At 42.2% G+C, this 24,276-nt stretch overlaps 1 protein-coding gene across 1 annotated transcript; it reads left to right on the top strand.

Moving 5' to 3' along the window:
- The first annotated feature begins 563 nt into the window (after positions 1 to 563).
- On the top strand, positions 564 to 12,093 carry LOC142098814 (uncharacterized). Its single transcript, XM_075181614.1, has 3 exons — positions 564 to 715; positions 5,591 to 5,704; positions 8,236 to 12,093. The coding sequence occupies exons 2-3, from the start codon at positions 5,698 to 5,700 to the stop codon at positions 9,486 to 9,488; spliced, it is 1,260 nt and encodes a 419-aa protein (XP_075037715.1). The 5' UTR covers positions 564 to 715; positions 5,591 to 5,697; the 3' UTR covers positions 9,489 to 12,093.
- The last annotated feature ends 12,183 nt before the right edge of the window (positions 12,094 to 24,276 follow it).

Here is a 24,276-nt window from a genome sequence, read left to right as displayed (position 1 = left end):
GTGTGGGAGGAAACCGGAGCACCCGGAGGAAACCCACGCAAACATGGGGAGAACATACAAACTCCACACAGATAAGGCTTATTTGTGGAAGTGTCAGGCGTGGTCTTTTGGGCCCTCTTTCTTTTTTTTATACTTTAAATTTTAAGCGATATTTATGAGCAATGGATACAGTAATATTGTATGTCATGTGTCTGCTCATTGCATTTATTTATTTAAGTGGGGAGAACATCTTCTGCGTCACATCTGGCGCTGTATTATCCGCAGCAATGGAGCCAGGCGCCCTGCTGCGTATTTCCTCGCTTAGTAGACAGGGGCCTCTGTCCTATTAGGTTAATCATTATCTCCTGAATAAACAGATGCAGAGATTTAACAACCTGCCCAAACTGTCACCTCCTTGTCACCACTCCTTCAGCTTTAACCCCTTCCTCCCTGCACAGGACAGCCCTGGACTTAACCTGTAAACTGCCAGCACCTTGCAGACAGAGGGGGGGTATAATCATATGGGAAGCTTTGTGGCTCTATCTCTATCAGTGAGGAATGAGAGGGTTTGGCTGAGGGAGGTGGAGAGAGGAAGAGAGACACAGACTAGCAGAGAGGAGGGAGAGGGCTGAGAGGAGGCGGCAAATACCACAGGGAAAGTGGTGGAAGGACTGGGGCAGGAGTCCGTGTGTGCTCAGCGGAGAGCTGGACATTATCCTCACACCTATAGGACAAGGTAGGAGAAAGGGACATCCCTTATCAGTAACACTTGTAGTATTATACTGGGGGCACTGGGGAACTCGCCCAGATCTCTGCCCCTGCCCTGAACTCACGATATATCCAGGATCTCAGGCTGGGAATTGTATCAGGGCAGGAGAGTAAATGTTTATTGTTTATAATCTGATATAAACACTCACAATGCTGAAGAATCTTATAAAAATAGTTTGTGTTTATTATTATTATTAATAATAATATTATTGTTATTAATATAAATGTTTTAGTAACAAAACAACATTTGTCTGTGAATTACAAACTACAGTACTGGGCGGAGAGCTGAGACCAATAGTGAGTTCTGCACTTTCATGAACAGAAATGTATCACTGAAGCGATAGAACACGAAGATGGATACAATGTTGCCAGCTGAGAGGAAGTCCCTGGTTACACACAGATGGGGGAACGCTTTCAAGCAGGGATGTTTCTGATCTGTCACAGAAGAGACATTTTCTGTGCTTACCTGATAGCACAGGAATGAGGGATAAAGTGACAGAAGTTTGCACTGTTGTGAGATCATGGTGCACAATGCTCAGTAACTTGTAGCGACCAATTAGGAAGTATCAGTTTCACAATGAAACAAAGATCTGACTTGTTGCTACAGGAAACGGCATATTGGTAATAAGTAATCTTCCTTGTGTCACCTCCATCACTTACACAGAGTATATATAATATTTATTTATGTTGTCTGTTAGGTCTAGTACCAGCCACTTATTACAAGATATCAGTTTCAGGGGGGTCCGCACCCACCTCTTGATACGTCTCACGATTTGTATTGTTATCATAGGTAAAAGTTGGGACAACGATGTGTAATGTGGCGCTTTTGAAAACAACACATTCTCCAGCGCTTTTCTATCTGTCCGTCCCCAAAAAATTGCAGAAAACTGACTTACAAAAACTGCACAAAATCCATTTTCCCCTCAGTCTGTTTTACTTGGATTCTGGGGCCCTGACATTGAATTGCTCTGTGTGTCTCTTGGTAATAGATAAGGCATTTATTTTTTTTTTCCCTAAAAATAGCCGAGAGGAGCATTAAGCTGCTGGGAATGTAAAATCTGACATCCGGCTCTGACTTTTATGGAACGAGGAATTTCTCTTAATATTACAAATTAAACAGAGAAAAATACAACCAGCCACAATTTTATTCTGTTTACTGTATTATATGAGTATTTATCATATTATAATAATTGTATTATTCTATTTACTATATATTGCGTGAAACAAACTGGTCACCCCACCCCCAAAATAAAAATCCAGTTGGAATCAACCATGTACTATTTGGTTGTTTGCATATCCTGCCAGCAGACGGTAATCACACAGAACCGATTGGTCACACAGCAGCCTATGGGCACAGATCTGCCAGTGTGTGGTCAGATTATCAGACCAACATTCCCAGTTCAGGGGCAAACGCAGGATATGTAGAGGGGGGTTTCCACTCCACACCACCAGTGGGCGTGATCAACATCTATGGGGGCGTGGCTATAATAATAGACAGTGATTGGCTGCTCTCCAACTCTTCCTATCCCCATAATATACATGGGCAATGCTGCGTGTACTACTGTTAGGTGCACACAGCTCTCCCTTTTCAAGCAGAGCCGTGTGAAGCGGGAGCAGGGTCCAGCCACCTCAATTATACAGAGCCCCAGGCTTGGAGGGTGGTTTCCAAGCACTAGGAAACCCCCCTCGGTTTGCCTATGCAGTTTGTGATTTGGGACAAAACAGTCCACACCACACCCCAGACCCACCCAAGCCACTCCCATATCCACCGAGCCCACTCCCATTGTATTTTGTGCAAGGTCATACCCCCTTTCCGACATTACCCTCCTCCCATCGACCCCTATCTGCGAAAAAAATCAGGACTCATGAATGCATAAACATATCCTATAAAAGTTTTCTCTAAACGTATATTGGTGATATAGTTTGTGTGCTGTGGACACCAATATTTCTGTCTATGTGGCCTCCTGGTAAATGTGTCCTCTATGAAAACGATCATTATAAACAAGTAGGAGTAAAGATCAACACAAGGATTTCTGTGTGTTCCCAATAAATACTTTGTAAACGTCTCTGGCTGCTCCTGAGGTGATGGTGATACAGATATAGTATTATTTTATAATGTGGTCAGGGCCATGTTGAGGGTTATTAGATATAAGAGACCACCGCAAACTCCAATGTATCAGCCTCAGAAACATATATGTTATATAACACTATAATTTCTCTCCTAAAAAGTTAAATTTCTGTTTTAGTACATGTTAAAGAACCTATTTCCCATGAATAATATAATGTTATTAGTAACATTTTCTTTCTAACCTAAAGCATTTACAGGATCCTGGTGAACTACATGTCCCAGCACTCTGGTTTAGAAGCACTCTTGCTGTCTGCAGTGGTCCCTTATAACTAATTTGCAGGTGATATAACCTCTGGGGCGCCTTGTTGTCAGGAAAGCCCCTGGGGGCGCGATCTGTTTATCAGATCTCTATGGAGATGGTTCTGTGTTTACCTGTATTCAGCATCTTAATGTAACACAAACACTCACGGTGCTAATTCCTGGAGCGAATGAATTGGTCGCAGGATACAAATCTTCAGATGTTACTGCACAGAATATTACTAATGTCAGCTGTGGAAACAAGACAGCGAAGGGTTAATAATTCCATCCTCCCATCTCTTAGCAACACGTTTATTTACTATAGTGATAAACCCCTGAGTGAGTCCTATATATACTATGTATACTATGTATATACACACAGGTATCCTGTACATTGTACAGGAGGCTGGGGGTGGGCTCCATGGGAAAACACTGGGACCCCCGCCCAATGTACTAATAATGATGCAATTAAGCAGAGACTATTTCTTTTACGTAGTTCTGAATATGGAGTTATTATATTTATTATAATCTCTTCCTAAATAGCATTATACAGTATTAGGCACAGGAATGGCCCCTGAGAGATTGCAGCAAAGCATAGAAAAATAAACAGAATTTCTCTGCAGATAAGACCCACTTGGCCCATCAAGTTTAACCTGTCTAACCTCAAACCCTCTTTGATCCTTAGTTCTTTGTAAGGATATCCTTATGTCTATCCCAAGCATGTTAAATTACTCTACTATATTATCCTCTACCACCTCTGATGGAGGCTATTCCACTTATCAACTACCCTTTCTGTGAAGTAGTTTCCTCTGAACCTCCTTCCCCCCCAGTCTCAGTACATGTCCTCATGTTCTAATACTTCTCTTCCTTTGTAGAATGTTTCCCTCCTGTATCTTGTTATAACCCTTGATATATGAAAGTTTCTATCATGTCTCCTCGTTCCCTTCTCTGCTCCAAACTATACATAATAAGATCTTTTAGGGGCATATTTATGAAAGCACGGTGTACATTATCATAATTGATGAAATCCAATGCTCTCAGCTCTGCTCCGAAGAGCAGAGCTGGACAGCGCATGTGTGGAGGGATCACATGATCCCTCCCTGTCACTCAGCGCTCTCTCTCTGCAACGATAGTTGCAGAGACAGAGAGGGGATCTTTGTGCGCATGTCCAGTTCTTGGAACTGCACATGCGCAATTGAAGAATGAAGAGAACGAGGAGAAGACCCGGAGACAGCGCTTCCGAAGAGCCGGGTAAGTATGATTTTTTTTATCACAGAAACAGCAGTTTTTCGGAACTGCTGTTTCTGTGATCTGTTGTTCATAAATTTGAGAAATAGTTCAATCCTTATCCATGCGATAAGGATTAATAACTATTTCTCACTTTTGCCGAACATTGATAAATGTGCCCCTAAGTCTCTCTGGGTAAGTTTTGTGCTGTAGGCCATGCACCATTATAGTTGCCCTTCTTTGTACAGTGTCTAATCTATTTATGTCCTTTTTTATACAAAAGCAATTAAATGGTTAAACATGTTTTATAAAAAAGAACAATGTGATCAAATTAAATACTCTATTTATGTAATGAGGGAATGTAACGGCTGATACTTTGGGCCATAAATTCAAACTCCAGGACACGAACGACTGTAAATGTTTAATGAAGTTGGCATGTAAAGTGATAGTAGTTGGGACTTCCTTCTTACTATGTCCTCTGAGCGTATTTCCATCTCAGACTACAATTCCGCAGCTGGGGTCACTTTCTATACTGGATAAGCGGATTTGTACCTCATTATGAACAAATATTTATGCAAAATTAATTGTACTGCGCGTCCACGAATTCTGTGGTCGTCAGATGAGTCTCAGTTTCTTATCGGTATCCTACCATAAAATGTCAGGTTGGCGATTTATTCTCCGTCTTAGTAATTTGGGGTCACTAAGGGTCACTTATGTGCAAAAGTGCAAATGCTGTTTTGTGATGCCCCTACTTCTGCACCAGGTAAGCCCACGGATACATGAGCCAAGATGGCCCCATCGGTTGGGGAGCGGAGAAGAGCGCTTGGGGGAGATGTGCAGATAATGGGAAAATGAGATTCCTATTTTCAGGATGAGATTATTTAAGAAAGGCGCTGGGGGAGCAGTAGGCACTGCGTTGTGTCCCCCGTTTTATGGGTAGGACTTACATTCTCTGACTGGGGGAACCAGACACCCAACCTCATCTCTATAGGGAGCGTGAATGGCCAGGTGCACTCTGAGCCATGTAATAAAAAGCTGTAAACAAAGTAACGCGACAGGTAATAAAGCTGGTTCCAGTGTAGTAACAGCCCATAGTATCTTCTCCTGTCAGATAACGGCTTTACTGGCTCTTGTAAAATGTCCTTTTATATCATACTGGGAGATTAGATGAAGGATTTACACCTAGAGAGCGATAACAGGAGGTAAAGGGTAGAACTTATATTGTGTTTAACACTTTCCTTTCTTTCCTAGATAAACTGATCCCACAATGAGAAAACTACAGGTGACCTGGAAGCGTCTCCGGCAACGTGACTGTTACTAGCAGCGGACTGTAGGTCTCCCTCCGCCATTGTCCAATCATGTCTGGTGAGTGTATATAACACAGATACAATGTAACAATGAGACTATCACTTCCTGTCTGAGTAGTTTTACAGAACTTTCCTCCAACTTTTAAAACACAATATCCCATTTTTAACTCCTTTGTGTTGCCTCTGGCACCTCGCACCCCGTCGCTGTGTCTCCCTGGCACTCATCGGATCCTGGCACTATCGACACTGGTCGTTCCCAGACATCAGTGCAGATTATTTCTTGCTGACAATCGTGTAAAAGCAAAAAAACAATACACACAAATATAAAAGATTGTTTTTTTTTTCTGCAACTCTGAATACTTGAGTCCATAATGTGTAAAAACACATAGAAGAAATAAATTTTTTACCACAGTAAGGAAGCAGAGGTCTCATTCTAATGCTGACATAATGCAGATCTACAGACATATCTGTTCCTCTACCATAACATATATATATATATATATATATATATATATATATATATACACCCTTCTATGAGCAGTCACAGGGGGCAGACTGCGGCAGAGCCCACCTGGCGCCTGTTGCACCATATTCTAGTACCTGGTGCGCCATCACCCTGATAGAACACAGCTAAATTGTCTCTGATTCTGCTTTATGATATTAAGGGTTAATCACATAGAAACTCCAGACTTGTAATTAACTCGTCTTATTCCCTATAATTACTGTACGATTCCTTGAATAGAATGTTAGATGATCCCGTCTGACTTATTAGATCCTGTTTAACAAGAATGGATCTCACCAGGTAGTGATCGGGTTATGGCTGTTTATTCCGTCTGCCGTTGATTGACAGTATTGGAGCAGATTAATGTCTGAGCAGGAGCCCATAGCAGTTGTGTCAGCAGGAAAGACCTGTGTTGTGTTCATGTCAGAATGGAGAGTTTGTGTAACTGTAAGTGTGTTAGTGGGTCTATAAGTGTATTTTAAGATGAAAAACCTGAAAATGTCACATTAAAGTCCAGTCTACCACCACCCTCTTTATTAATAAAAAATACTCAGTTTTTCTTCTAAAACAAAAATGTTCAGTTTGTCAAAATTATATCTTAAATTAATCATCATCATTTAATGCGCCATAAAACTCCGCAGCTCCGGACAGAGTTACAAATCCTACAAAGTAGAGATCACACATAAAAACAGAACAAGTGCAGAGGAAGGTGACAAAGAGGTGCAGACGTGAGAGTAGAGGAGGCCCTGGCCGTGGGAGCTTACAGTCTAGAGGAGGTTGGAGATAGTGTGACTGGCGCTGGTAGAACACCCAGAGAAGTATCAGGTGGGGGTGGGATAGGCTGCAGTGGAGCAATGGGTTTTGAGAGAGCACTTAAAAGATTGTAGGTTGGGGGGGAGTCTGCTCAGGTGGGGGAGGAGGTTCCATAACTGAGGAGCAGCACAGGAGAAGTCCTGGACCTGGGAGTGGTGGTTACCAGGGAGGAAGGGAGAGACAGGCCTAAGGGGGCGAGAGGGAGAGTATCTTGTGACAAGGTCAGCGTTGTATGAGGGGAAGAGGATGATGAGAGTCAGGGGATTGTGTAACATTTGTGTGTATTATATGCTTTGAAGTGCATCTAGAATTGCAATTTCCCACAGAAGGGTAAATGGAAGTGGAATAGTGTGTTGTATTAAAGTGATGAGAGCCTGGATCTCTGGGGTCATAGGCAAACTGAGGGGGGGGGAGGGGGTTTCCTAGTGGCTGGACCCTGCCCCCGCTTCACACGGCTCTGCTTGAAAAGGGAGAGCTGCGTGCACCTAACAGTAGTGCACGCAGCATTGCCCATGTATATTATGGGGATAGGAAGAGTTGAAAAGCAGTCAAGCACTGTCTAATATTATAGCCACGCCCCTATGCATGCTGGTCACGCCCACTGGTGGCGTGGTGTGGAAACCCCTCTCTACAAATCCTGCGTTTGCCCCTGGGGGTGGCAGAAAAGTCAAGTCCTTTTGTAAGGGCAAATAGCCTGTGTGCCCCTTGTCAAGTCCTGAAACACCCCTATAAAGTCTCCAACTCACCATCCCGGTTACATAATCCTATAGCTGAAAATAAAATCTAATCTTTGCACTTTTGGTGCCAAAGTAGACGGGGTCATGAGTCTAAACCACACCTACCACGGACTGCGTCAAATGCCCCAACTAGTCCCACCAGCAAGGGGAACCTTGTGAGCCCCCCGCAAATACCGCTAACTTGGCCTGCGCAATCACGCGCTGTCTAAAACCAGATGCACTTGCGCAAAAGTAGGCGAATGACATCACAAATGAGTATTTAAGGTGTTATTGTCTACATCTAGTTTATCGGTGATTATTCTCTTACAACTACACCTGTTGGTTGTCATCCATCATGGAAATACCATGTTATAGGACAGAGAGAACCGGTGAACTTCCCAGGAACACAGGAGGTTTGCGCTGGTGATACAGTGAGGCGTTGACATTTTATTTTTATATTAATATGTAGTTTACATAACAAAACCTTCTTACGGATGTCTGTCTCCTTTAGTGTTTGAATATTATGCATATATTACATATGTTCATTTATTGTTGCAGAGACCGGGAAACGAGAACAAGTGTTATTGTTGCTGCTTCTGTTTGGGCTGCTGACGGAGGGTCTAGACCAGGACCCCTGTAACTGCTTCATTCTGGAGAACGAATCAGATTTCTCCCTTTTGACATCTGATCACTGCTGTGTGAACGTCAGTCTTTCTCTAGACACCATGGATTGGAACATATTCAGCCCCCTGTCCAGCCTGAGGGTGTTGGACCTCTCCAACTCTGGGATCTTAAAAATCACTGACAGTGAAGGTGGAAGGAACCAAACCCACATCGAGTACCTATATATGGATCACAATTACCTGACCGAGCTGCCCGATGGTTTCTTAAGCAATGCACCCAAGCTGAGGGTTCTGCATCTTGAGTTTAATCAGCTTCAACGCCTTCCTGCCGGCTTCTTACGGGTCTCAGACCAAATCCAGGAGATACACCTGAGCTACAACAACTTGAATTCATTTACACCTAGTCTGCTCAAATCTTCCCTAACTACATTTGACTTCCTCAACAATAGCTTGGAGTGTACCTGTGCCTTCTATGACCAACTTGAGCCCACGTTCAATGCCAACGATGCCAGGTCATTATTGGATGGAGTAACCTGTGCTTCTCCAAAAGACGTCAATGGACTAAAACTCAGAGAGGTTGAGCGAGGTAGTATCTGCAGATCCCATAGTTTGACAGTAGCGTTGATTTGCATCCCGCTGGCAGTGCTGGTGGCCCTTGTGTGCTGGTACATCTGCTGCCGTAGAAAGAAGGGGAATTATTCTAACGCAAGGCGAGAATGCAGTTTGCCCACCGTGGATCGCAACGGGGCCGGGAGTTTGGGAGAGTATCACCACTATGAACCTCGGCAGCATTTCCAAAAGGACCGGAGGGAACCAGATGTAAATGATTTCAAGGACCCCATTTTACTGAAACCTTCTGCTGCACTTCTGGGGAGCAATCGAGACCTCTATGAAGAGGTGGAGATCAAACTGGGAACATCTGCGGACTCTTTAGTGGGGCGTGATGGACAAGTCAGTCGAGAGGGGCCAGGGCTGATGTTGGCCGTAGAGGAGGAGGAGGAAGAGGAAGTAGAGTTGAAGGGAGATGAACAAGAGATTGAAACTGTGAGTGTAACAGAGGTCATGAAGGACTCAACAGACCGAGAGAAGCTTTACCTGAACCAAGCAACAGACTACTATAGCCTGGTGCCTGGCATTGAGCTGGAAGACTCAGACCATTGTGAGTATGAGAATGTTGACCTCTCTTGAGATACTGTTAGGTTTCAAACCTGAGTGAAGCAATGAGTTACATGTTGTGATGATGCAGAAAGACCGCAAGACTCACGGCAGAGTCCTGCAAAACGTCCTTGGTTCACGGTGGTCGCCACATGCTGAGAATTTAGTATTTGCAAATACAAAACATGACTACTTTAAATACAATAATTACAGATACTTTATACAAATATTTATTTTAATACATTTGTCAGAACTTCCAAACGTTATGACAGGTTAACTACTGACTTGTGCCATGTAATGACTTGTGTGTAGGATATAAAATAAGTAGTTTATTCACTGTGACATGTAACCAATCCTGGAAAGAACGTAGAAATTGTCAATCACAGCTGTTACCCCACAAAATGTTACCCTGCTGCCTTAAACAAAATCAGTCAGTTAGTCTGACATATACTTCTGCACTGAGTAAGGTCTTTATGATCCAAAACATGAATGTGAACTAGTGACTGTCAGTCCATCACTGCCTGCTCTTACAGTATGTGAGATGTGTTGCGGTGTGACAGGTCTGACACCTCTGGGTCTGTTATACACTGGGCTGGTTATAAAGGTTGTACTAATGTCGGGGGTAAGTAAAACCTCACAAAATGTAACTGTAATCGTTAATAAATCACATGATCTCACCTGGGGTCCTCCGATATGGAGGACTGAGAATCCAGCTGTCGGATTACTTTACAGAAAGTATTAATGCAGAGATACAACTGTGCAGTATCTCAGTCCAGGGACCATTTATCAAACTGATTTCTACAATTTCCATTTGTATATGAAGCTGAATCACCGATAAATCCAGATGTGCTTAAAAAATAATTTATTACAAACAAGCAAATGCAGTGACGTCATTTTTTAATTGCCTAGCTTTATTCAGTTACGGACATGGGTTCTGCATGTAAACCAGAGCTGGGACTTCTGAAATAATTATGCAAATCACCAGGGGCATCTGCCCACTGGGCTGGTCCCATAGTGGGCTCACTTGGACTGGTCACGAGCCAAGTCTTGCCCCCCACCCCGACCAGCCCAAGACCACCCCCCCCCCCCCCGGGCTAAAATTTGCCAGCCAGCCCAACCCTGCAAATAGCTTAATAATGGAATTATTGAACACTGGTTCCTGCTCAGATAATAAACATGTTACATGTATGTGCATGATTTTATACCAGTCTCGTCTATAAACACACTTCTCCAATATCACCAACTGTCCCGAGTTAGACGGTACGGTCCATATAGAAAGAGACAGTCTCACCCCGTCCTGACAATCCGGATCTTTGTCCCAATTGTTGGGTCTGGGTGGGGATAGTGCGGGATGGGGGAAGATCCAGCACTTCAGAAGTGCTAGGCACAGCCACGGGGGACAGGCCACGCCCTCACATGACGCGACCACACCCCTGCGCAGTGTGACCGTGTTCCCTTTTGTGTGTGCGCTGACGCAGAGCAGTTAGAGGATTTTGCGCTGCCTCTTGGCTGTTTTGCATTCTGTCCATGAGGCCGGTAGCATCTCATCGCCTTACTGCTAAACAGGGAACAGAATGATCACTATATAATGACTTCATCTCTTCCTCCCAACGGGCAGCAGGAAAAGTAACTTCCTGACTCCGTCTGACGCTCACCTCCGGTCCGCACTCCTTGTAAATTAATTGTGCATTTCATTTGTGAAAAGAATATCACAAATGAGTGTTTCCTTCATATTGTGATCTTACAGAGCAGACAGACATTTCAGTGTAGGAGACTTGTAGGATCGTTAGAGTCTAATTGTACAATTACAACATTTTAATCACCTTCAATCAGCCCTTTTGGACTAAAATTTTGCACCAAATCCAATCAGATTATCAATTGCATTTGATTAAATTGTATCCTTTGCAACCCACAAAAATGCGAAATTTTTAACAATTCGATTGGACTGAATGATGGATTGCAACGTGCGTAGCCGGATGAGGAGGGTGAAATAAGACTATATAGTATAAAAGGAAGGTTACAGGCCATTTGTTTTGCATTGTGGGACAGACTTTCACAACAATATTGCAATGTGCAACAAGCAACATGTCCGAGTAATCAGGACGTGTTGAAGAAAAGACAAAATATGTCAACAAAGTAAAACAAAAATGTAATTATACAACATAAAGCTACGATACTAATACACAGCCAATGTGGTCTGTAAGAACTGGAGCCCAGGAATCAGAAGCGTATACAACATAGGGATATGTTGAATATTTTTAGCCCCATGATTGAACTACACCCAAAAAATAAATATTATATTTTTATTTTTGGCCTTCATTTTGGTTGTTATCCAAAATTCCACTAGTAGGAATTCTATGAGAAAAGACTTACGCCCTAGTACGGGGTGTCCTCACTATCAGCAATGAAGGATGGGGACTAGCAGGACAAATAACGTTCCTGGACTGCGATTGTGTCACCTTTGTGTGTTGATACTTCATTGTGTATTCACAACAACACTCAAAGGCCGCTCAGTCATCAGCGCAGAACATTATATGTAAATACAGCTGGACTTAATGCACTGATAAACAGAGATTATTTATATATATATTCTGTTTTAACCATTGTAAAAATAAATAAAACTATTCTTTGTCAGCAATTTGTGTCCTCTGGTGTTCCTAATGTGATTACAAAATGAAGGGGAATAATCATTAAAATGCATATTTTAATGTGCAAAACATATTACTGAACATTGCAGTTTATATCAGTACAAAAATGTATTTTCTGAGGTGACTCCTTGGTATGTTGGTGAATTAAGGTGCAAAACGTTTACTCACAGCAAATGTGGTGGAAGCAGCCATTTTGTGCATTCATTAGCATGCAGCCTATCAATGACCTGGGAACTAATGACATCACTCAGGCATGAGGCATAAATTGATAAGCTGGATATTGCTCCACCCACAAAATGGCTGCCCCCACTGTTTGTAAACAACAGGTCCACTTACAGGCCCATGGAATACACTAACACTGCCACCTGCAGGTTATAAAAATACATTACAATAACTACAACTATAGATAGAAAAAATATATTTTGTAAACTCAATTCATAGCAAAGTTCAAACGCAACATACTAAATACTACTTTATAAATTACTACTAGAATATTTCCATTAAATAAATGTATTTCTTTGACCTTAACAGCTTTCCTTTTATCACATGAAAGGTGCTGATATTTTGGTACGTATTGTTAACATGACTAAATCAATCCTGTAATGAGCAGTTATTTTGGAAACTCATAAATGCAAATATAGAGAGGACGCAAATACTGTGCAGCAAATTATGTAAAGTATTTTTATATAATTTATTGCTCATATAGTAACAGATACCTCTAAACAGGTAACCAGTAACAGAAACCTCTAAACAGGTAACCAGTAACAGACACCTCTATCCAGGTAACCAGTAACAGACACCTCTATCCAGGTAACCAGTAACAGACAGACACCTCTATACAGGTAACCAGTAACAGACACCTCTATCCAGGTAACCAGTAACAAACACCTCTATCCAGGTAACCAGAAACAGACACCTCTATCCAGGTAACCAGTAACAGACGCCTCTATACAGGTAACCAGTAACAGACGCCTCTATACAGGTAACCAGTAACAGACACCTCTATCCAGGTAACCAGTAACAGACACCTCTATCCAGGTAACCAGTAACAGACACCTCTATCCAGGTAACCAGTAACAGACAGACACCTCTATACAGGTAACCAGTAACAGACACCTCTATACAGGTAACCAGTAACAGACGCCTCTATACAGGTAACCAGTAACAGACGCCTCTATACAGGTAACCAGTAACAGACACCTCTATCCAGGTAACCAGTAACAGACACCTCTATCCAGGTAACCAGTAACAGACAGACACCTCTATACAGGTAACCAGTAACAGACACCTCTATCCAGGTAACCAGTAACAGACACCTCTATCCAGGTAACCAGTAACAGACACCTCTATCCAGGTAACCAGTAACAAACACCTCTATCCAGGTAACCAGAAACAGACACCTCTATACAGGTAACCAGTAACAGACGCCTCTATCCAGGTAACCAGTAACAGACAGACACCTCTATACAGGTAACCAGTAACAGACACCTCTATCCAGGTAACCAGTAACAGACAGACACCTCTATACAGGTAACCAGTAACAGACACCTCTATCCAGGTAACCAGTAACAGACACCTCTATACAGGTAACCAGTAACAGACACCTCTATCCAGGTAACCAGTAACAGACGCCTCTATACAGGTAACCAGTAACAGACACCTCTATACAGGTAACCAGTAACAGACGCCTCTATCCAGGTAACCAGTAACAGACAGACACCTCTATACAGGTAACCAGTAACAGACACCTCTATCCAGGTAACCAGTAACAGACACCTCTATTCAGGTAACCGGTAACAGACACCTCTATTCAGGTAACCGGTAACAGACAGACACCTCTATCCAGGTAACCAGTAACAGACGCCTCTATACAGGTAACCAGTAACAGACACCTCTATACAGGTAACCAGTAACAGACGCCTCTATCCAGGTAACCAGTAACAGACAGACACCTCTATCCAGGTAACCAGTAACAGACACCTCTATACAGGTAACCAGTAACAGACGCCTCTATCCAGGTAACCAGTAACAGACGCCTCTATCCAGGTAACCAGTAACAGACGCCTCTATCCAGGTAACCAGTAACAGACACCTCTATCCAGGTAACCAGTAACAGACACCTCTATACAGGTAACCGGTAACAGACACCTCTATACAGGTAACCGGTAACAGACACCTCTATCCAGGTAACCAGTAACAGACGCCTCTATCCAGGTAACCAGTAACAGACACCTCTATCCAGGTAACCAGTAACAGACGCCTCTATCCAGGTAACCAGTAACAGACGCCTCTATCCAGGTAACCAGTAACAGACACCTCTATCCAGGTAACCAGTAACAGACACCTCTATCCAGGTAACCAGTAACAGACACCTCTATCCAGGTAACCAGTAACAGACACCTCTAGACAGGTAACCAGTAACAGACACCTCTATCCAGGTAACCAGTAACAGACACCTCTATCCAGGTAACCGGTAACAGACACCTCTAGACAGGTAACCAGTAACAGACACCTCTATACAGGTAACTAGTAACAGACACCTCTATCCAGGTAACCAGTAACAGACACCTCTATCCAGGTAACCAGTAACAGACACCTCTATCCAGGTAACCAGTAACAGACACCTCTATCCAGGTAACCAGTAACAGACACCTCTATCCAGGTAACCAGTAACAGACACCTCTATCCAGGTAACCAGTAACAGACACCTCTATCCAGGTAACCAGTAACAGACACCTCTAGACAGGTAACCAGTAACAGACACCTCTATCCAGGTAACCAGTAACAGACACCTCTATCCAGGTAACCGGTAACAGACACCTCTAGACAGGTAACCAGTAACAGACACCTCTATACAGGTAACCAGTAACAGACACCTCTATACAGGTAACTAGTAACAGACACCTCTATCCAGGTAACCAGTAACAGACACCTCTATCCAGGTAACCAGTAACAGACACCTCTATCCAGGTAACCAGTAACAGACACCTCTATCCAGGTAACCGGTAACAGACACCTCTATCCAGGTAACCGGTAACAGACACCTCTATACAGGTAACTAGTAACAGACACCTCTATCCAGGTAACCGGTAACAGACACCTCTAGACAGGTGACCAGTAACAGACACCTCTATACAGGTAACCAATAACAGACACCTCTATACAGGTAACCAGTAACAGACACCTCTATACAGGTAACCAGTAACAGACGCCTCTATCCAGGTAACCAGTAACAGACACCTCTATCCAGGTAACCAGTAACAGACACCTCTATCCAGGTAACCAGTAACAGACACCTCTATACAGGTAACTAGTAACAGACACCTCTATACAGGTAACTAGTAACAGACACCTCTATCCAGGTAACCGGTAACAGACACCTCTAGACAGGTAACCAGTAACAGACACCTCTATACAGGTAACCAGTAACAGACACCTCTATACAGGTAACCAGTAACAGACACCTCTATACAGGTAACCAGTAACAGACGCCTCTATCCAGGTAACCAGTAACAGACACCTCTATCCAGGTAACCAGTAACAGACACCTCTATACAGGTAACCAGTAACAGACACCTCTATCCAGGTAACCAGTAACAGACACCTCTATACAGGTAATCGACGTCACAGGAGGAAACCTCCCTCTGTATTTGCTCCGGGCTGAAGTCAATGTTCTCATCTTTGGATTAGAACCAGAGAGGGAAATAGTTTTTCTGGGTGGACGATGTGCTAACAAATACCGGGAATCACAATAAGAGGGGACCCTCCCTTCCTCTTCCTGGACTCACATAACTGCTCCTCTCCAGGGATGAGGAATGTGCAGATAACATCCAGAATGTGACATTACTACAACCCCCCCCCCCCCCCCTCCAAAGCTCAGCTCTTATACTGAAGAGTTACTTAGCGCTGTTACACACTGACCCCAATAACTCCTCAGTCACATGTACACCCAACTGTGTATTATAATATCATTTTTAATATTTATTTTAGGGGTTTATATCTAACAGGGATCTTAACTAGACTGAATTTTAGGGCCACAGTTTGTGTTCTGCCTGGACCCTCTCGTTTATTAACCCCCTCTCTGGAAATTAGGCCTAGAATTTGGAAAAAAAAGCATTGAGAAGACGCTAAATTGTCTGGTACCAATCCTGTCCAAAGAGTATCAGAGACCCCCTGAAAACCCACCAGTGTTGGTAGACGGACAGACACCCCCCCCCCCCCCACACACACACACACACACACACACACAACATGGAGCATGACATTGCAGGAAGCCCCTGTACTGGGATGGGGGTTGGGTACCCCTACAAGTGTTGGATACAGGGACGATGAGCCACTGAGCTGAGCGAGGGGCTGCAGGTGTTTCTGCATCTGGTGATGGAGCCGAGAATCAGTTCATGTTTCACCCAGTTCCCATTCAATGCCCAACATTCATAGCAGCGGGCAGGGGGGGCTGCACGAACACCCCCCCATATATCCCAGACAAGACTCCCTTGTTCCCTGCGACATTAATCCAGACAAAAGGTGGCAAATGACGGCTGCGGAATAAAGATACAGTATAGGTGGCTCCGAGCAGGGAACACTCAGCGGGATCTTATGTATAGACCCTGCTTGTTAGTTACATGGATCGTTACCACTGACCAATCACAGCTACTCTAACTAATTATTATAAGGGTTTAACTATAGAGATTGTTAACCCTTTAAATTTTTACATTTCTTACCCTATTTCTACAGCCTGTCCACCCTCTGCCACTGAACCATTCCTGTCTGTTATTATATAATCATAGTATATTACTATTATTTTCTAAATTATCATATCATAGTCTTGTGGTGATCACGGCTACCAACATGTGTATCAGAACATGTTACAAGCTGTGTACCTCTGTATATAACCGTAGTGGTAATATAGAAATGTATAAAACGTCCAATTATGGGGGGAATTTAAAAAGTACAATTTATTTCTATATTTTGATTTTAAAGGTTTATATTACTCAGGGAAGCCGGATAGTGCACAATAACTGTTTACATTTAACAGAAAACCAGTGATTGTGGAATGTGCACCCTGACAGCCAGTACTTGGTAACACTTCCGTCATCAGAAATCACAGCTCCTAAATGTTTCCTGTACCCGCCAAGTCTCTGTTCTCACTTCTTGTAGATCTCTTCTAGCTCAGAAATATTGTTAAGTTCATGTCTGAGATCTCGCTATAAATTGTCTGTAATAAATTTTGTCCCTTTAAATAATTCACGGTTGATATTTAGACATGTTTTGGATCGTTGGCTTCCTGAAATATCCAAACTCCTTCAGCTGCGACGTCCCCCGGCTCTGGGACATTAGATTCTAGGGTTTGGTTATATTTAGTGGAATCCATTCTGCCGTCCACCCTGTGGCACCGGCTGCCACACAACCCCGAAGCTTGATAGATCCACCACAGTAATAAGCCGTGGGCAACATGTTCTTTCCTTCATATACATCATCATCATCATCATCATCATCTATTTATATAGCGCCACTAATTCCGCAGCGCTGTACAGAGAAATCATTCACATCAGTCCCTGCCCCATTGGAGCTTACAGACTAAATTCCCTAACACACACACACACACAGACAGACAGCGACAGAGAGAGAGAGAGAGAGAGAGAGAGAGACTAGGGTCAATTTGATAGCAGCCAATTAACCTACCAGTATGTTTTTGGAGTGTGGGAGGAAACTGGAGCACCCGGAGGAAACCCACACAAACACAGGGAGAACATACAAACTCCACACAGATAAGGCCATACTTCTCCTGTCTATCTTCTTCTTCATTATTAGTTCTTGGCAATTGGTCCACATGTTTCTGGGTTATCTAAGTATTGTTTTATACATTTCCGATGTTGTCTGTTGTTAAGAGATTGTAGGAAGTGTTTCCTCCTTATAACTCTTCCATACTAGTCATTTTTCCTTCAACCATAGGAGCAAACTTTGTAAAACTATTAGGGGTGCTCACATTAAGCACCCACCAAACTGGCTCCTATGTTGTGAATGACTACTCCCGTGTCCACTGAACCTTTCTGTGGGTCAAGTTGTAGTTATTAAAACCTCTGCCACTAACTAGCAGAACTGGCAGGTCCTACACTAGGGACCTACAACTGCAGTAACACAACAACATAGCGCTGTTTGCTTCTCACCTTCTACCTGTTGTCAACCCCCACAGCTAATAGGGAGGAAGGGTTTGGCGACTATGGGTCCTATTTTCACCAACAATAAGGCTTTTCACCCACTGATAAATCAGCTCTCAAATACCCTTACAAAAAGGTATTTAGTCAGGAGCGGCCTTAGACAATCTGCAGCTCTCCAGCTGTTGTGGAACTATAAGTCCCAGCATGCTTTGCCAGCTAAGTAAGGGGCTCTGGATTCTTATTTTATGCATTGCGATCTGGGATTTTGTGTTTGAGACCCGAGTCCTGCTGCATATTACTGTACAATGCTGCCATCTAGTGGACAACATCCCATGTGCAGGGACATCTAACATATCACAATGTAACTATTTGTCTGCACATTTTCCAAGATTTACCTTCAGATCTGTGCTCTTCATCTGTCATAACCATCAACTGAAAAGATGGTGACTCTGCACACTGTACAGATATCTGCCTACACTAGTTGTGAGTGCGAACACACTGCAGAATCAGCACAACTTCTTTCCATCGATTATAGAGATTTTAAGACCGTTTATAAAATCAATTCAAACTATACGATGAGATTTGGAACAATAAATGTTCACCGTTGGAGTGTACAAACTAATGTCATATCGGATCTATTGGACGTTTATCGTGTGATTGGTCCAAAACTTGGGAGAAAACCCTGCAGTATACACCCAGACTGACCTGTTTGTGTAATGTATTCATGCAAATCCTCTGCACAGACTGTGGGACTGTGGGTTGAATACAACTGTTACATTGTTCTCCCAAAATACTGCTCGCTCATGGCTTAGACAAGTCATGGCAGCGATGCCCGAGGGAGATGTTCAATCTGCGTTTTCGCAATATCTGTAATAAGAAAAACACGTAAATATTATATTATAGTGAATGGTGCAGGGTACACTATCGTTCCGTTTATTTATTTTTTTACTTTACATATTTTTCTGCATTATTTTTATAAACAAAGCATTATATTCAGACTATTACTCACATTACCTTCATATTTCTAATTAAAAAAAACAGAAGTACATTTTTTGTGTTTATTTTTTTTCTACTGAAACATGGAACTGAGCGACATCATGATGCCCAGAGAATTCTGCAAAGTATTAATAAGAGGAAAATAACTGCACAAAAACAGCAAAAAAGATTTGCAAAAAATGTAAAAAAAATAACAGAAAAAAAGCAGGAAGTGCAGTTGAAGAATGAATTAAAATAAAAGAAACTCTGTACGTTTGTGTCTCAATTACAAAGTGTAAAGTGTCCGAGACGAGACACAAAGTCTTCTTAGGTGGCACCGTAGACCTTAATTTGTGCAAGCGCATCTAGATACAAGCCAAAGTGCATTGGTATATGCAGCAAGATGGTAGCAATTACCGGAGGAACAGATGTGCGCACTCGCTGATTGGTTGGCAGAGTGTGTGCTCCACTGCATCTAGTTTTGCAGAGCAGTGTGAAAATTACATTTCATTCTGCAGGGTAAGATTACTGAAATAAAGGGTGATGAGTGTGACTTTTAGGGGTGTTTCTTGCTCTCCGGAGGGACATTGGCTACTTCCACTCAAACAAAGAACATTGATTTTTGCTCCATCTCTGAACTGGTTCAGATCAGGGCTCTGTTTACACTTTTAGGACCTCATTTAGAGTCGGACGCAAAGTCTGTTTTAGGCGCATCCAACAAAAAACCACCATCACGCATGCGCAGAAAGCACCATATCCGCCTGCATCTTGGACGCAATTAACACTTGCAACAGCTTGCGGCTCACTACGAGAGAATGGGAGAAACTCGGAATTGTGAAGGTGTGACCCTGTAAATACATCCTAGTCGCAGTGAGGTGCAGACGCAACATATGTCAAAACAGGGCTAAAGCTGTGCGGCAGGAATTAGGTGGCGCAAGCGGTTAGCTAGCTGCTCGCAGCTCCGTAGGGTATTACGAGTGTGACGCGACTGGGGTTGCATGCCACCCTACCAAGCTGCGGCACCCTCCCACTCCTACACTTCTTAAATGGACTTTACGTTCGACTCTAAATGAGGTCCTTAATGTGGCGCAGTTTGAGACTTCCAGTTGCACTTTGAAGAGACACATTTCTGGGTACACATCGGAGGGCACGCCTGCATTCGCCCCACTCACTGAGCTACTGACAAACTCTGATCCTATTGTGCACAAATAGGAACTGACGCATTTCGCTGTCGGATCATCGTTTTACAGCTTCATCTTTTAGACATTTCCTTGTTCCATCAATAAGTGACGTAGAACAGAGCAATATTCCAAGTCAGACTGAGTTATCTATTATAAATACTGAATAATAACTAGGAGAGGATAACATAGCAGGTACACGCCACTCTCCGTGTTCATCTTCTTTGGAATTATTCAGGACTCAGGAATGTCATCACAAAGTTCTGTCTTCTATCACATGACTCTCGACCCCCAATACCCCCCCCCCTCCCCTTAAGTGTAACTACATCTTCTGACTGGTCAAAATCAGGACCTACAACAACATTGCAGATTTCTGAGGCCAACAGGCAGAAAAGCAGATGAGCGTCAGAGACATTTTTTAAAAGTAGGCGCTCTCCATTCCCTCCACATCATTTAAATATCTTAATTTAAGTATATTTTTGGCACATTAGGTGCCCCATTACTAGCACCCTGTGTTTATCCCACAGCAGCAGGTAATACCTTCCAACCAAGCTGGCGTAGGATTCGCTCTATCCGTCACAGCCTCCATCATGACACGGAAACCCAGACACTGCCCCATATATATACATATATATATATTATCTATACGCTTGGCCAGTCAATGCTGCTTGAACTTGCGGATTTGATGCGCTAATGGTCGGCTCTATAAATGGCCCCTTGGTAGTAAATGCTACAATGGCATCTGGGGAGTATTTGGGAGACACATACGCAGCGTTATTGTCAGATTGTGAATGTCAGTGTGTTGTGTGTGAAAGTACAAAGTTACATTTCCAGAAGAGGAAGTATCACCCCCCCCCCCCCCACACACACACACACTGGGGAAGATGATTTACTGCTCAGATAAATTCAGCCTGACAGACTGTGCTGTAAATACAACTATTTACTATACCTACAATTTACTGCTGGGAAACATCATTATTCTCTCAGGGGAAAACAAAACGTTAGCACAAACTTTCTACCTTCTCTCTATATATCCTGGAATTATTAAAACCCTTTGTTTACTCCGTCACTATAATTGGAACATGATGACTCTATAGAAACAAATGATAATATTCATCATAACTAATAACAGCCATTGCTATGTACAATACAGGGAGGTTATTCTTCAATATAAATGATTGTTGCTGTTTTAGACCAACTGTAACATTATAGAAACTTAACTATTATTAGTATGATTCATTGATACTTCTTTTATTTTAGATTAATGCTTCATATTAAAGCTTTTATGAGTTGCTCTTTTCAGGTCCGGTAGAACCAGAGACATCGGGTGAGTAATTTAGGGGTATACAGCGCACTGGGCCAGGATATGATTACACACAGACGTTGTATTTTTTGGGCTGGAAATTTTAAAGGATTATAATAAAAAAAAAATGTGACCCTCTCTGACCAGCAAACAATACAGACCCTAATAAGTCTAAGAGCCTCATAAACTGACTGAACACTGGTGTAAATCAATGTCTGAATACACTGCTCTACAAAACTTTACTTTTCGAATGCTAAACTGAACTGATAGGATATATCATCATCATCACCGTTTATTTATATAGCGCCACTAATTCCACAGCGCTGTACAGAGAACTCATTCACATCAGTCCATGCCCCATTGGAGCTTACAGTCTAAATTACTTAACATAGACACACACAGACAGACAGACAGAGAGAGATTAGGGTCAATTTGTTAGCAGCCAATTAACCTACCTGTATGTTTTTGGAGTGTGGGAGGAAACCGGAGCACCTGGAGGAAACCCATGCAAACATGGGGAGAACATACAAACTCCACACAGATAAGGCCATGGTCGGGAATTGAACTCATGACCCCAGTGCTGTGAGGCAGAAGTGCTAACCACTGAGCCACTGTGTTGTGTATTTTTTACATTGATTTTTTATCTGTTTGCCAAATATACGTGGAAGGCTGGGTTTTTGAGTAACATGCTTTTGAAAATAATTTAAATTTGAATTTTCCTTTAATATCCACAATATAATACATATGCAGTTAGCTCAAATAAAATGAACTTTTAGTGCTTTAACTTGATGAACGTACCTTTCTAGTGTCCACCAGTGATCTGCAAACATCTGTGGATTCCATTTTTCGTGGTAGCGAGTTTCCATCAGTGAAAGATTTTGGTGGATCCGCTCACTGTGTTCATCACTTACATCTCCTAGAAAAAGTCCAAGGGCTAGATTTACTAAGCTGCGGGTTTGAAAAAGTGGGGATGTTGCCTATAGCAACCAATCAGATTCTAGCAGTCATTTTGTAGAAGGTACTAAATAAATGAAAGCTAGAATCTGATTGGTTGCTATAGGCAACATCCCTACTTTTTCAAACCCGCAGCTTAGTAAATCTAGCCCCAAATGTGAATCCAAAAATTGTACATTCAGAGTTCTAGCGCATCCCGGGGCTCTGTAGTTTATAAGAAGTTCATTAACCAGTTCTTTGTAGTTCTCAACCTACATGTGGTCCAGCAAATGTCCCCTCTTGGATTTTACTTCACTTATTCCTTATTTAGGAAAATGAAGCCTTATCCATTACGATCCACCACTTTAACGAATATCTTCATTAAACCAAGTCTGATATGCGCTGGTGGTATACTGTCTCCGGACCCACAAGAGGCTGACAAATCACATTTTTATTTCCAGGTATGAGACCTTTTCTCTTTGGCCGCTGCTTTATAATAAAGTGTTTTTTCCTGATCCTACTTTCGCACTCACATAAAAAGCCACAGAATTTTGTGTACCCAGCTGAGGTCCGAGTAGAAGAGTTATCACCTTTAGATCTCCACAATTGTGCCAAGAATATTCTCAGACTATATCATTCAATAGACATTTCATATTTTCATGTGACCCCTTCATGTGCAGCATCAGCAACGGGGGATTGACAGATTCTCATTTCCATTATTAAGCAGCTTTCAAACCTGTTTTTGAAGAATCTATAACAAGTCTCCATTCCTGAGGATTGTGCTGCTCTCCTAATGCATCTACTAACGAGTCAACATCATCAGTACACAAGGTTATCTTACACGGAGAAGAGATTTATCTACTGTACTTTCTGCTTATACATAAATGATTCATAGGGAATGGCTTTAATATTATTGTTTGCTCATTAAGTCATGAAATAAAAATAAATCATTTAAAAAAAAAAAACCTTTACACCAGGTTGTTTTGAGCAAAATGTCTAATTTAAAAAAATAAATATGTCGAAGTAAAAAAAAAATATGGAGCTATTAGGACAAATTCTGGCCTAATTTTCGGGATCAGACCCAGAAAATACATAAAAGTCAGTCAAAAGTATCCATTTAACAAATCATTGTTGACCAGTGTAACAGTATGAAATACATAGCTCTATCATCTGATAAACAGTATACAATGTATCTAATCACCAGTATACAACACATAGCTCTATCATCTGATAAACACTATACAATGCATCTAATCACCAGTATACAACACAGAGCTCTATTATCTGATAAACAGTATACAATACCGAGCTCTATAATTCAGTCATCAGTATACAACACAGAGCTCTATCATCTGATAAACACTATACAATGTATCTAATCACCAGTATACAACACAGAGCTCTATTATCTGATAAACAGTATACAATGTATTTACTCACCAGTATACAACATATAGCTCCATCATAAGTATAAATTACAGAGCTCTATCATCTAATTACCAGTATTCAACTCAGAGCTCTATCATCTAAGATCCATTATACAACACATAGCTCTATCATCTGATACACACTATACAATGTATCTAATCACCAGTATACAACACAGAGCTCTATCATTTAGTCACC

Source organism: Mixophyes fleayi, chromosome 8, assembly GCF_038048845.1.
Source record: "Mixophyes fleayi isolate aMixFle1 chromosome 8, aMixFle1.hap1, whole genome shotgun sequence".
NCBI lineage: Eukaryota > Metazoa > Chordata > Amphibia > Anura > Limnodynastidae > Mixophyes > Mixophyes fleayi.
Note: the sequence above shows the minus strand (reverse complement) of the source record. Positions and strands in the feature narration are given on the sequence as shown.